General features: G+C 45.3%; 1 protein-coding gene across 3 annotated transcripts in view; it reads right to left on the reverse strand.

The window, feature by feature from the left end:
* CTPS2 (CTP synthase 2) overlaps positions 1-13,358 on the reverse strand; it is a 122,214-nt gene that overhangs the window by 101,141 nt on the left and 7,715 nt on the right. For 2 of the 3 annotated variants that reach the window (XM_028842531.2, XM_028842532.2), the window contains exons 2-6: positions 11,120-11,324; positions 6,693-6,863; positions 6,021-6,121; positions 1,093-1,209; positions 863-946 (exon numbers count right to left, since the gene is read on the reverse strand). In XM_028842531.2, the coding sequence (XP_028698364.1) occupies positions 863-946; positions 1,093-1,209; positions 6,021-6,121; positions 6,693-6,863; positions 11,120-11,285 (639 nt within the window). In that variant the 5' untranslated portion in view covers positions 11,286-11,324. The remainder of the gene's footprint in view (positions 1-862; positions 947-1,092; positions 1,210-6,020; positions 6,122-6,692; positions 6,864-11,119; positions 11,325-13,358) is intronic. The other variant, XM_077988220.1, reaches the window with a different exon arrangement.

Consider the following 13,358-nt stretch of genomic DNA (forward strand, 5'->3'; position numbering starts at 1 on the left):
AAAAAAAAAAAACCCTGTCTCTACAAACACACACACACACACCACACACAAAGATTAGTGCGCTGTGGTAGTGTACACCGCTAGTATCAGCTACTCAAGAGGCTGAGGTGGGAGAATCGCTTCAGCCCAGGAGGCAGAGGTTGCAGTAAGCCAAGATCGCAACACTGCACTCCAGCCTGGGCAACAGAGCCAGACCCTGTCTCAAAAAGAAAAAAAGAGCAGTGAAAACCCATCACAGGGTTATCACTGATAGCAGGGTTACAGGAAAATCCCAAGATTTCACCTTCATTCTAAAGAATCCGGGAATCATATAAATGATAGGACATCACACTTGCCCAACTATCAATGTGGCCCATCAAATGAGAGCCTAGGGAAGAATGGATTGAAGCAACACTTGAGGCTAAGGGAATAAGCCTTTTCCAGCTCCCAGACAGAAAAACCTCATTGTCATAGGAGCTGTTTGAGAATGAGAAAGGACTTAGATGATGATAAAGATAAAGAAGTGAAGGGCAGCCAGGCATGGTGGCTCTTGGCTGTAATCCCAAGCACTCTGGGAGGCCGAGGCGGGCAGATCACCTGAGGTCAGGGGTTCGAGACCAGCCTAGCCAACATGACAAAACTCCGTCTCTACTAAAAATACCAGGTGTGGTGGCATGTGCCTGTAATCCAAATACTCTGGAGGCTGAGACAAGAGAATAGCTTGAACCCGGGAGGCAGAGGTTGCAATGAGCCAAGACTGCACCACTGCACTCCAACCTGGGTGACAGAGGAAGACTCCGTCTCAAACAAACAAACAAAAAAGAAGTGAAGGGCCTGCTCCCAGAGACCTTTGGGATAGACTTACCCACTGTCCTCAACTCACCAAATCTGGAGACAGGCCTAACCCCCTCAGCGCGCGGACACTGTTTTGGGTGGGTTTGGTTTTTTGTTCTCCGGTAGCACTGAGCTGAAAAAAAATGGGGTCCCGTCAGCACACTGGACACTAGCTCCTATTGATGATTAACGGTGCCCCACGTTCAAATGCGGGACACATAGAATATCACAGGAAAACTTATCAAAGTTGCTGTCCACATACTTATCTGGAAAGCCCACCTGTGGGACAAGGCTAACATGGATATTACAGAAATTCTCTCTTTTCGCCTTAAACTGGAATTGTCTAAACGCTTCCACAAACGGCATTCCTTCGATGTCTCCAATGGTGCCTCCCAGCTGGGAATGGAAAACAAACAAAAAAAGACACAAATGACCACACATCTCTCACAGTACACAAGCTAATAAAAAGAGTTCTTAATAAACCGAGCATGAGAACTAAAGTTTGATGGTTACACAGAGGTTTATAAATACATTCAAAATCACTAAATTGTGGCTGGGTGTGTCAGCTCACGCCTGTGATCCCAGTGCTTTCGTAGCCAAGGGAGGAGCATCACTTGAGCCCAGGAGGTCAAGGCTGCAGTGAGTCGTGATCATGCCACCGCACTCCAGCCTAGCTGACAGAACAAGACCCTGTCTCTGAAAAAATATAAAAATAAAAAATAAAACTTCATAAAAGATTTCTCCACATGTATAGTCTTCAGTAGCCCACTGCTTCATTAAAACTAACAACAAGGCCAGGTGCGGTGGCTCACGCTTGTTATCCCAGCACTTTGGGAGGCCGAGGCGGGCGGATCACAGGTCAGGAGATGGAGACCTTCCTGGCTAACACGGTGAAACCCCTTCTGTAATAAAAGTACAAAAATTAGCTGGACGTGGTGGCGCACACCCAAGTAGTCCCAGTTACTCGGGAGGCTGAGGCAGGAGAATCGCTTGAACCCGGGAGGCACAGGTTGCAGTGAGTCGAGATCATACCATTGCACTCCAGCCTAGACGACAGAGCAAGACTCCGTCTCAAAAAAAAAAAAAAAAACAACTAACATCAAATCTCCTTAATGCAGCCAACAAAAGGCTCTCAGGACCTGGCCCTTGCATTGAGTCTCCAGTGCCATCCGGTCCCCTCCCCACTGGCCTCTTGGGTACTCCATGCTCTTCCTTCCTGCCCCTCAAGGCCTCCTACCCTCCTTCTTCATCTACAGCAACCTCTTTTTATCCTCCAGTCCAAGAGAGATGCATCCTCCCTGGAGGGCGGACTCTGACCCCACCCCTCCACCTACAGCAGCCTACATCCCACTAGCCCTTGTCACAGCACTGTACGCATCCTAGGAACTCAGCACAAGTTGCCTCTATTTCATTTCCGTCTTTGTTGCCTGGCTCTCTACCCCACTAGACTGTAAGCCCCATGAGGGCATAAGCCCAGTACCCTGCAGGCAGCACTGGAGGTTTACTTTAGTAGTCAGGACAGGACAGAAAGGTCCTGAAATTCAATATAAGCCCTAAGTAACGGTGTTCTAGCACCTGTTACCAAAATTACAACAGAACCAAAGCCAGGGCTGGGTGCAGTGGCTCACGCCTGTAACCCCAACACTTTGGGAGGCAGGCATATCACTTGAGCCCAGGAGTTTGAGACCAGCATGGGCAACAAAGTGAGACCTTGCCTCCACAAAAACATAAAAAATTAGCTGGGCATGGTGGCACGGCACCCATGGTCCCAGACACTCAGGAGGCTGAGGTGGGAGGATTGCTTGAGCCTGGAGAAGTCCAGGCTACAGTGAGTCATGATCATGCCACTGCACTCCAGCCTAGGGGACAGAGTGAGACACTGTCTCTTTAAAAAACAACAACAACTCAACGAAATGAAAACATCACATGCAATCAGGAACTTGGCAGGAGTGAAGAAGCGAGTCTAAGTACCCACTAAATACAAGGCACCAAAATCTAATTTTTAAAAATCATTTATTTTCTCTAAGGAAAAATAGAGGTCTGCGCTTAAACTAAACCGTATGCTTCCGTCCTGTGTTTTGATGGGGATTCTCTGGGGGGGGTGGTCAATAATAGTGAATGCGAAAAGGAAGCCAACTTTAAACATTATCCGCTTCTGCCCTCACGTGGTCAACAGTGGTACTACAGTCTCTCTGCTAATTCAGAAGTTCCCATTACCATACCTCTAGGTCACCATCATTATTGTGTTCAGAAACTTTCAATACAACTATTGGAAAAGTTTGAAGTTAACTGTTGCCCCAAATAAAAGGGAAAATATCACCCATAACAATACTTTATGCTGAAATGGAAGCAGCAGCAAATTTATGAGATGTGCAAAGTTGTTTTTGCCTGTTTTAATGAAAGGAGTCTTTTTCTTTCTTTTTTTTTTAGAGACAGTGTCTCGCTCTGCCACCCAGGCTGGAGTGCAGTGGTGAGATCATGGCTCACTGCGGCCTCAAACTCCTGGGTATAAGTGATCCTCCCGCCTCAGCCTCCCAAGTAGCTGGGACTACAGACCTGCACCACCACACCTGGCTGAGTCTTCTTTTTTGGAAAATAAGAAGAGAGAAAGAAACATGTTATTCCTTTAAGACAAGCATCAATTATTTCAGGTTCATGCCAAGATAACTCGTACTAATATAAATAAAACCTGTCAGCTCCACTGGTCTGAGAAGTTGAGGTCTCACTCATAAAATGGCTTTGAAGACATTTCAACAGCTCCTCTATGATTAAAACTGAAAATCAGCTTTGGCAGTCCTTCTTCAAAACCTTAAATGGTGCACAGACACAGCTGTTGAACACAATTTACAATGAACCAAAGAAGATGTTGACCACTAGTATCCAATAATCAAATATAAACATCAGGGTTATAATGGAGAAGGGGTTCTGTTTGTCAGTTTCCCTGTTTCCATAAAATTTAAAATCCAGCCAATGAGGTCCTGGAGAGCAGGAGTCAGATCACACTCAACCTCACATCCCTAGCAGCTATCATCAGGGCTAGTACATATTAAGTGCTAAATTAATCATTGTGAAGGCAAACAAGTCAATCCAAAGGTAGAATAAGAAATAAAATTAGAAATTTGCCAGGTTGGCCAGGCACGGTGGCTCACACCCGTAATCCCAGGACTTTGGGAGGCCGAGGCGGGTGTATCACCTGAGGTCGGGAGTTCAAGACCAGCCTGACCAACATGGAGAAACCCCGTCTCTACTAAAAATACAAAATTAGCCAGGCATGGTGGCGCATGCCTGTAATCCCAGCTACTCGGGAGGCTGAGGCAGGAGAATCGCTTGAACCCGGGAGGCGGAGGTTGAGGTGAGCCGAGATCACGCCATTGCACTCCAACCTGGGCAAAAAGAGCAAAACTCCGTCTCAAAAAAAAAAAAAATTTGCCAGGCATGGTGGTGGTACACCTGTAGTCCCAGCTACTTGGGAGGCTGAGGCAAGATGATTGGTTGAGCTCAGAAGTTTGAGGCTACAGTGGGCTTTGATCGAACCTGTGACTAGCTACTGCACTCCAGCCCAAGGCAACATAGCGAGACCCTATCTATAAAAAATAAATAAATAACCAGTAACTTTATCAGCTCTACTATTAACAAAATGGATCTTCTACATATCATGATATCTGCTAACACTTACATTGATGACAATAATAATAGCTAACTTACATTTACTGAGCACTTCCTAAATGCCAGACATTGCAAAGTGCTCTTTATTATTGCATTTAATCCCCAAACAATCCTGTCATTATCTTATTATTACAATATTATATTATTACCACATTATTACAAATGAGGACGTTAAAACTGTGAGAATTTTCCAAAAGTCATACAGGCATCTGAATACTAGTTAATAATTTTAAAGCACTTACTATATCTGTGACACCATTCTAAGCACTAAGTGTAGAGACTTATTTAATCTTCAAAACAACGAGTTAAATGAGTTACAAATGAGGTAAATGAGTTAAAGAGAGGCACAGAGAGGTTGAGCAAACTTGCCCAAGGTCACCCCCTCCTCCCTGTAAGTAACCTTGCTAGGCTACAAACCCAGCCCGTTTGCCTCCAGACTCTTTTTTTTTTTTTTTTTTTGGCCGTCTCGGCCTCCCAAAGTGCTGGGATTACAGGCTTGAGCCACCGCGCCCGGCCCGCCTCCAGACTCTTAATCACTGAGCTACACATGGCTCAGGGGTCACTGCAGAAATACGAACCAAGACGGCCTGACTCTAAGAACCAAATTGGTCATTATTCTGCTCTTTCGCCGGGCAATTAAGCCAACTGACATTTAGAGGAGGAGGATATGGATGTTATTCTCATTCTGCATGTGGAGAGGAAGGGAACAAGGTGAAGGAAGTGAACAAACGGCAAGTTCAAATACTACTTTTTTTTTTTTTTTTTAATTAAGACAGGGTCTGGCTCCATCGCCCAGGCTGAAGTGCTGGTGCAATCATGACTCTCTGCAGCCTCAACCTCCCGGGCTCAAAAGATCCTCCCATTTCAGATTCTCAAGTAGCTGGGACTACAGGTGCGTACCACCATGCCTAGCTAATTTTTGTAGTTTCTGTAGAGACAGGTTTTCGCCATGTTGTCCAGGCTGTCTCAAACTCATGGGCTCAAGCAATCCTCCCACCTTGGCATCTGAAAATGCCAGGATTACAGGCATCAGCCACCTCGCCCAGCCACTAGCTTCTTTCTTTAAACAGCTGATACTAATCACTTATCACCTCTACCATCTGACTTCCCTAACCCAGTGTCTCTTTACACTTCCAAAGCACTTCGGAAATACTTTTCAAATAGCATGCACTAGACTGCAGTCTGTCGTGTGTGGACAGGGTGGCCTGCAAGTTCCCCAAGGGTAGAGACTGTGCCCATCCCAGGCCCCAGCACAAAAGAGGCCCTCACATTGACTTTATCAGCAGCTGATCAGTCTCCACAAGCAGATCACTGCACATCTACCCACGAGTATGTGTGATTGTCTGTCTAATGCCAATCTTGCCCACTCACTTGTGACCACAAAGACAGAAGCCATCTATGTTGTTTCTTGCTCTGACCCCACCTCCTAGCCCAGTGTCCAGTACTCAGGAGGGTGTGTGTAAGTATTTGTCAAATAAATGAAGATCAGATGCTCAAAGACCCAGCAGGATATAATTTTATAAAGAAAGTTCTGTGCTTGCCTCAATAACGCATATTTGGGGCTCTTCCTTATTACCATCCACCGGCACCTTGGCTTGGTTCATAACCCACTCCTGGACAGCATCAGTAATGTGAGGGACAACTGTAGAAAGAAGTATTAATACAAAAGTTTATTCCATGTTCATGAGAAAAGAATGTGCTTTAGGTCTCCCCAGTCACCTGAAAGTCACCTGGCAAGTTACCCTGACATTTTTGGAAAATGAAAAGAAAAAAACGCAACAAGTTTAAAAGAATTAGAACTTGTAGAGTGCAGGGACTGTGACATTTTCAGTTCTACGTGGGTTTTGGTTTTTGTTTTTTGAGACGGAGCCTCACTCTGTCGCCCAGGCTGGAGTGCAGTGGCACGATATCGGCTCACTGCAACCTCTGCCTCCTGGGTTTGAGTGATTCTCCTGCCTCAGCCTCCCAAATAGCTGGGATTACAGGCATTCGCCACCATGCCCAACTAATTTTTTATTTTTAGTAGAGATGGGGTTTCACCATGTTGGCCAGGCTGGTCTCGAACTCCTGACCTCAGGTGATCCACTGGCCTCGGACTCCCAAAGTGCTGGAATTACAGGCGTGAGCCACCGTGCCTGGCCTTCAGTTCTACTTTTGAGCAGCACAAAGATATTCAGCACACAGGGCTCCATAATGTCTGTGGAATATAATACCTTGCACTGTTTTCCCCAGATAATCGCCACGCCTCTCTTTGTTGATCACATGCTGATATATCTTCCCCGTGGTGATATTGTTGTCTTTATAAAGATTAATATCCAAAAATCTTTCATAATTTCCAAGGTCTAAATCAACTTCTCCACCATCATTTAAGACGAAGACTTCACCTAGGATTAAAAAGGCAATGGAAAAATCAAAATTTTGCTTCCAGTAGATTTTTCAAAGATGGACATATTTTTGTTAAAAAGCTGGTAAAAGATGTATTTCTAAGCCATATTCTATCACTATCTCCTTTTTTTTTTTTTTTTTTTTTTTTTTTGTGAGACGGAGTCTCGCTCTGTCCCCCAGGCTGGAGTGCAGTGGCCGGATCTCAGCTCACTGCAAGCTCCACCTCCCGGGTTCACACCATTCTCCTGCCTCAGCCTCCCGAGTAGCTGGGACTACAGGCGCCCGCCACCGCTCCCGGCTAATTTTTGTATTTTTTTAGTAGAGACGGGGTTTCACGTGTTAGCCAGGATGGTCTCGATCTCCTGAACTCGTGATCCGCCTGTCTCGGCCTCCCAAAGTGCTGGGATTACAGGCTTGAGCCACCGCGCCCAGCCACTATCTCCTTTTTGGTGGAGAAAATAATTCAATTCTATCCAAGAAAATGCATCAGAAAATTCTATTTATAGTAGTCCATTGTGGTTTTTGTTTTTTATCTACTGAAATTCTGTCTTCAGGATTTAGCTTTTCCAAACTCAACATATGCCACACAAAAAAAGGACTTGAAAACAGCAATTTTAAAAACAAACAATATTTTACTTCAAAGCATCAGTATCCTGGACTCTGGAATTGCGATAAGAAACTTTTACTTGATTCTCATCTTGGTTGAAGCCACAATTAGACAGTAGGTGACAAAGCAAGGCCACAGCTAACCCATAAGGCAACTTGGTGAAAGTGAGGGAAAAAGCCTGTGTGTGCTATAAGCTACGTGCACAATGCACTGTCATAAAAGACAGGTGCCGACTTCATCGCACGAGAAGCACCCACTTTACTAGACACGTCTGTAGATCTCTATTGTCACTTCAGGGCATTGACTGAGAGTTGTATATTTCTAAAGCCACCTTGTGGGAATTAAACCTTTCCTCTATTAAGGGAACTATCATTTATTCCTACTGCTAGAAGTCCATAGGAAAAAAGAAGGTTGACTAACTTACAAACTTAATCAGAAACCTTGTATCTCCTCATTTACTTATCCATTCTAAGGTACATAACTGTGGTCTAGAAAATTAATTTTAAGGAAAAAAGCAAACTGATATCACAATACTTTTTTTTTCTTCTTTTTTTTTTTTTTTTTTTTTGAGACAGAGTCTCACTGTCAACCGGGCTGGAGCACGGTGGCACCATCTCAGCTCACTGCAACCTCTGCCTCCTGGATCCAAGCAATTCTCATGTCTCAGCTTCCCAAGTAGCTGGGATTACAGACATATACCATCATGCCTGGCTAATCTTTATATTACTATTATTATTACTATTATTATTAGTTTGAGATGGGGTCTCGCTCTATCGCCAGGCTGGAGTGCAGTGGCACGATCTCGGGTCACTGCAATCTCTGACTCCCTGATTCAAGCCATTCTCCTGCCTCAGCCTCCTGAGTAGCTGGGATTACAGGTGCACACCACCACACCCAGCTAATTTTTTTGTATTTTTAGTAGAGACAGGGTTTTACCACGTTGGCCAGGATGGTCTCCATCTCCTGACCTCGTGATCTACCTGCCACGGCCTCCCAAAGTGCTGGGATTACAGGCGTGAACCACCGCGCCCAGCCTATTATTATTATTATTATTTTTTTTTTTTTTTTTGAGACGGAGTCTCGCTCTGTCGCCCAGGCTGGAGTGCAGTGGCCGGATCTCGGCTCACTGCAAGCTCCGCCTCCCGGGTCTACGCCATTCTCCTGCCTCAGCCTCCCGAGTAGCTGGGACTACAGGCGCCCACCACCTCGCCCGGCTAGTTTTTTGTACTTTTTAGTAGAGACGTTTCACCGTGTTAGCCAGGATGGTCTCGATCTCCTGACCTTGTGATCCGCCCGTCTCGGCCTCCCAAAGTGCTGGGATTACAGGCTTGAGCCACCGCGCCCGGCCTATTTTTTTTTTTAATAGAGACACAGTTTCGCCATGTTTGCCAGGCTGGGTAGGAGAATCACTTGAACCTGGGAGGCGGAGGTTGCAGGGAACCGAGGTCACACACTGCACTCCAACCTGCGTGACAGAGTGAGACTGTCTCAAAAAAAAAAAAAAAAAAAAATTCATTAAAAAAATCCAAAGAAAATTTAGTGTAACACATGGCATTAGTCAATGGTGCCGCACAACAACCCCAAAATCTCTGCAACTTACAAAACATTTATTTATTTCTCCCTCATGTTACACGGGGGCTGTGAGTCACTTGTGAGTCACTTGTTTCTTCTCATTCCAGGACCAAGGCTGAACGAGAAATCTCTGAAAAGCAAGCTGTTCTCATGGTGGAGGGCAGAACCACAAAACAGACTGAGCCAAACCACGCAGATGCATTTGACATTTCTGCTTCAACAAGGCATATGTTAATATTCCCTAACATCCCATAGGACAAAACAAATCACATGGCCAAACAGAGTGACCAACCTGCTTGGTTTGCCCAGGACTAAGCGGGTTCCCAGGACACGGGACTTTCTGTTTTAAAATCAGGAACATTCCAAACAAACCAAGACAAGTTAACTATCCTACGTGGCCAAACTCCAAGGTCAAAAGGCAGGGAAATGTATTCCACAGAGGGATGGTGGGTGATATTTTGAAGCAAAAATACAATCTACCACAGACTTGAATAAGTCATTCACAAACAAAATCAAAATCAAAGAAATCTAAACTAAAACAATAAGATACCCTCTTTTTGTTTGTTTTATTCTCCGGTTAGTGAAGTTTAAAACAAAATATTCAAGGCCGGGCGCAGTGGCTCATGCCTGTAATCCCACCACTTTGGGAGGCCGAGGTAGGAGGATTGCTTGAGCCCAGGAGGTCGAGACCAGCCTGATTAACATGGCAAAATCCCAGCTCTATTAAAAAAAAAATACAAAAATTAGCCAGACGTGGTGGTGCGTACCCATAATCCCAGCTACCCAGGGGACTGAAGCAGGAAGATCACTTGAGCCCAGGAGGGGGAGGTTGCATTGAGCCGAGATCTTGGCCACTGCACTCCAGCCTGGGCGATAGAGTGAGACCCTGTCTCAAAAAACAAAAACAAGAAGACAGAATAGCAAGGGACACAAACATTTCTGTTTCTTGATCAGGGGCTGGTTATACAGTGTGTTCATTTAATGAAAATTCATCCAACTGTACACTTACGATTTATGCTCTTTTTTGCTTGCATATAAAAAGGTTTTTTTTGGTTGGTTTTTGTTGTTGTTTTGTTTTTTGTTTTGTTTTGTTTTGTTTTTTTGAGACAGAGTCTCGCTCCGTCGCCCAGGCTGGAATGCAATGGCTTGATCTTGGCTTACTGCAACCTCCGCCTGCCAGGTTCAAGTGATTCTCCTGCCTCAACCTCCTGAGTAGCTGGGACTACAGATACATGACACCACACCCAGCTAATTTTTTTTTTTCTTTGAGACGGAGTCTCGCTCTGTCGCCCAGGCTAGAGTGCAGTGGCCGGATCTCAGCTCACTGCAAGCTCCGCCTTCCGGGTTTACGCCATTCTCCTGCCTCAGCCTCCCGAGTAGCTGGGACTACAGGCGCCCGCCACCTCGCCCGGCTAGTTTTTTGTATTTTTTTTTTAGTAGAGACGGGGTTTCACCGTGTTAGCCAGGTCTCGATCTCCTGACCTCGTGATCCGCCTGTCTCGGCCTCCCAAAGTGCTGGGATTACAGGCTTGAGCCACCGCGCCCGGCCCACCCAGCTAATTTTTTATATTTTTAGTAGAGACAAGGTTTCACCGTATTAGCCAGGATGGTCTCGATCTCCTGACCTCGTGATCTGCCCGCCTCGGCCTCCCAAAGTGTTGGGATTACAGGCATAAACCACCGCGCCCGGCCTCATAAAAACTTTTTTTTAAATAGCATGTAAGGGCTAAAGCCATTTTAAAAATAAATAGAATACACTCATACATCAAAATGTCACCATTAATAATAGTTACTCCAGGCAATGGGAAATGTTAAGAGAAACATACTACCTTTATGATAAAAATAAAACAGAATCCATAGTACAAAAAGTACAATGTTTCCACAAGGGTTGATTAATTTGGAATGTCATCAGAGGTATGAACAATGTGTCAATGACCATGAGAAAATTCACGTATTCATAGCATGCAATCTAGTCACTCTAAATCTGGAACTACATCCTAAAGAAATTACCCAAAGCGGAAGAAAAAAATGCAGTTGAGCCTAGCGCTATAAGGAGGAAGTGGTTCTCTTTCGTACCGTGTTCATAAGGTGAAAAAGTGCCAGCATCGATGTTAATATAGGGGTCGATTTTGATGGCAGTAACTCGGAGTCCACATGATTTTAGAATCGTCCCAATGCTGCTGGCAATGATCCCTTTACCGATGCCTGAGATGACCCCACCCGTGACCAGGATGTACTTCATTGGCAGAATAGTGGCTGGGTGCCAACACCCAGATATAATCTGAAAGGCAATAAAATTATGGATAAGGAAAGAGAAATATTTGGTTTTTTTTTTGAGACGGAGTCTCGCTCTGTCGCCCAGGCTGGAGTGCAGTGGCCAGATCTCAGCTCACTGCAAGCTCCGCCTCCCGGGTTCACGCCATTCTCCAGCCTCAGCCTCCCAAGTAGCTGGGACTACAGGCGCCCGCCACCTCGCCCGGCTAGTTTTTTGTACTTTTTAGTAGAGACGGGGTTTCACCGTGTTAGCCAGGATGGTCTCGATCTCCTGACCTCGTGATCCGCCCGTCTGAGCCTCCCAAAGTGCTGGGATTACAGGCTTGAGCCACCGCGCCCGGCGAAATATTTGAAACTAGTAAAGCAGACAGTGCATTCAACCAGAATTTTTTTTTCTTTTTTTTTTTTTAAGACAGTCTCACTCTGTCACCCAGGCTGGAGAGCAGTGGTGCAATCATGGCTCACTGTAATCTCTGCTCGCTGGGTTCAAGCGATCCTCCCACCTCAGCATCCTAGTAACTGAGACTGTAGGTGAGCACCACCACACCCTGCTAATTTTTGTGGTTTTTTTGTAGAGACAGAGTTTCACCATGTTGCCCACGCTAGTCTCCAACTCCTGAGCTCAACCGATCTACCTGCCTCAGCCTCCCAAAGTGCTGGGATAACGGGCATGAGCCACCGCCCCTAGCTCAGAATTTTTTTTTTTTAAGAGACAGTGTCTCACTAGGTCACCCAGGCTGGAGTGCAGTGGCATGTTCATAGCTCACTGCAACCTTGAACTTCAGGGCTCAAGCAATCCTCTTGCCTCAGGCTCTGGAGTAGCTGGGACTACAGGCACGTGCCAACTCTCTCAGCTAATTCTTAAAACATTTTTGTAAAGACAGGTTCTTACTATGATGCCCTGGCTGGTCTCAGACTCCTGGGCTCAAGCAGTCCTCTTGTCTTGGCCTCCCAAGATGCTGTGATTACAAAAGTGAGCCACCATGCTTCATCTCACCAAAATTTCAAAAGCACACAGCAGTTTTCTATCTAAACTAAATACTTGAACTTTTTTTGAAACAGAGTCTTATCTTCTAGGCTTTTTATTATTGTCACTATACAGAAAGCTGTGGATACCTTCTGCAAGCAAAGTGCCTAGGTCTGTTGCCCTGGGTTTCCAAAGACCTCAACTCTATCATGCAACAAACTTCATCATGATAAACCAAATTTCTCTAGGATTCACAGGCATGCTAAAATGTTTAAGAGCTCAGACTCCAGTGTCAGACTGATCTGTACAAACTGTACCTGGGCAAGTTCTTTTTTTTTCTTTTTTTTTTAGACAGGGTCTCACTCAGTTGCCCAGGCTGGAATGTAGTGACACAATCTCGGCTCACTGCAACCTCCACCTCCCCGGTCCAAATGATTCTCATGCCTCAGCCTCCCAAGTAGCTAGGATTATAGGCATGCACCACCATGCTGGGCTAATTTTTGTATTTTTAGTAGAGATGGGATTTCACCATGTTGGCCAGGCTGGTCTCAAACTCCTGGTCTCAAGTGACCACCCACCTCGGCCTCCCAAAGTGCTGGGATCACAGGCGTGAGCCACCACGCCCGGCCTTGGGCAAGTTCTTTATCCTTTCTGTGCCTATTCCTTCATCTGTAAAGTGGGGAAAAAATAGCAATCTCTAGGAATACAATTTGGTGTTAAAAAGAAATGGGCTACCAAGCCTTGAAAAAACATGGAGGAATCTCAAGTGCATATTACCAAGTGAAAGAAGCCAATCTGAAAAAGCTACATACTGTATGACTTCAACTATATGACACTTTGGAAAAGGCAAAACTAGAGAGACAGTGAAAAGATCAGTGGTTGTCAGCGGGTAAGAGGGAGAGAGGGATGAATAGGCAGAATATAAGGGAATTTTAGGGCAGTGAAACTATTCTGTATAGTACTGTAATGATGGATCCATGTCATTATACATTTATCCAAACCCACAGAATGGACAACAGGAAGAGTGAACCCTGATGTAAATAAACTACGGACTTTCTGCTGGGCGCGGTGGCT

The sequence above is a fragment of the Macaca mulatta genome, chromosome X (genome assembly GCF_049350105.2).
Source record: "Macaca mulatta isolate MMU2019108-1 chromosome X, T2T-MMU8v2.0, whole genome shotgun sequence".
In the NCBI taxonomy this organism is placed as follows: Eukaryota; Metazoa; Chordata; class Mammalia; order Primates; family Cercopithecidae; genus Macaca; species Macaca mulatta.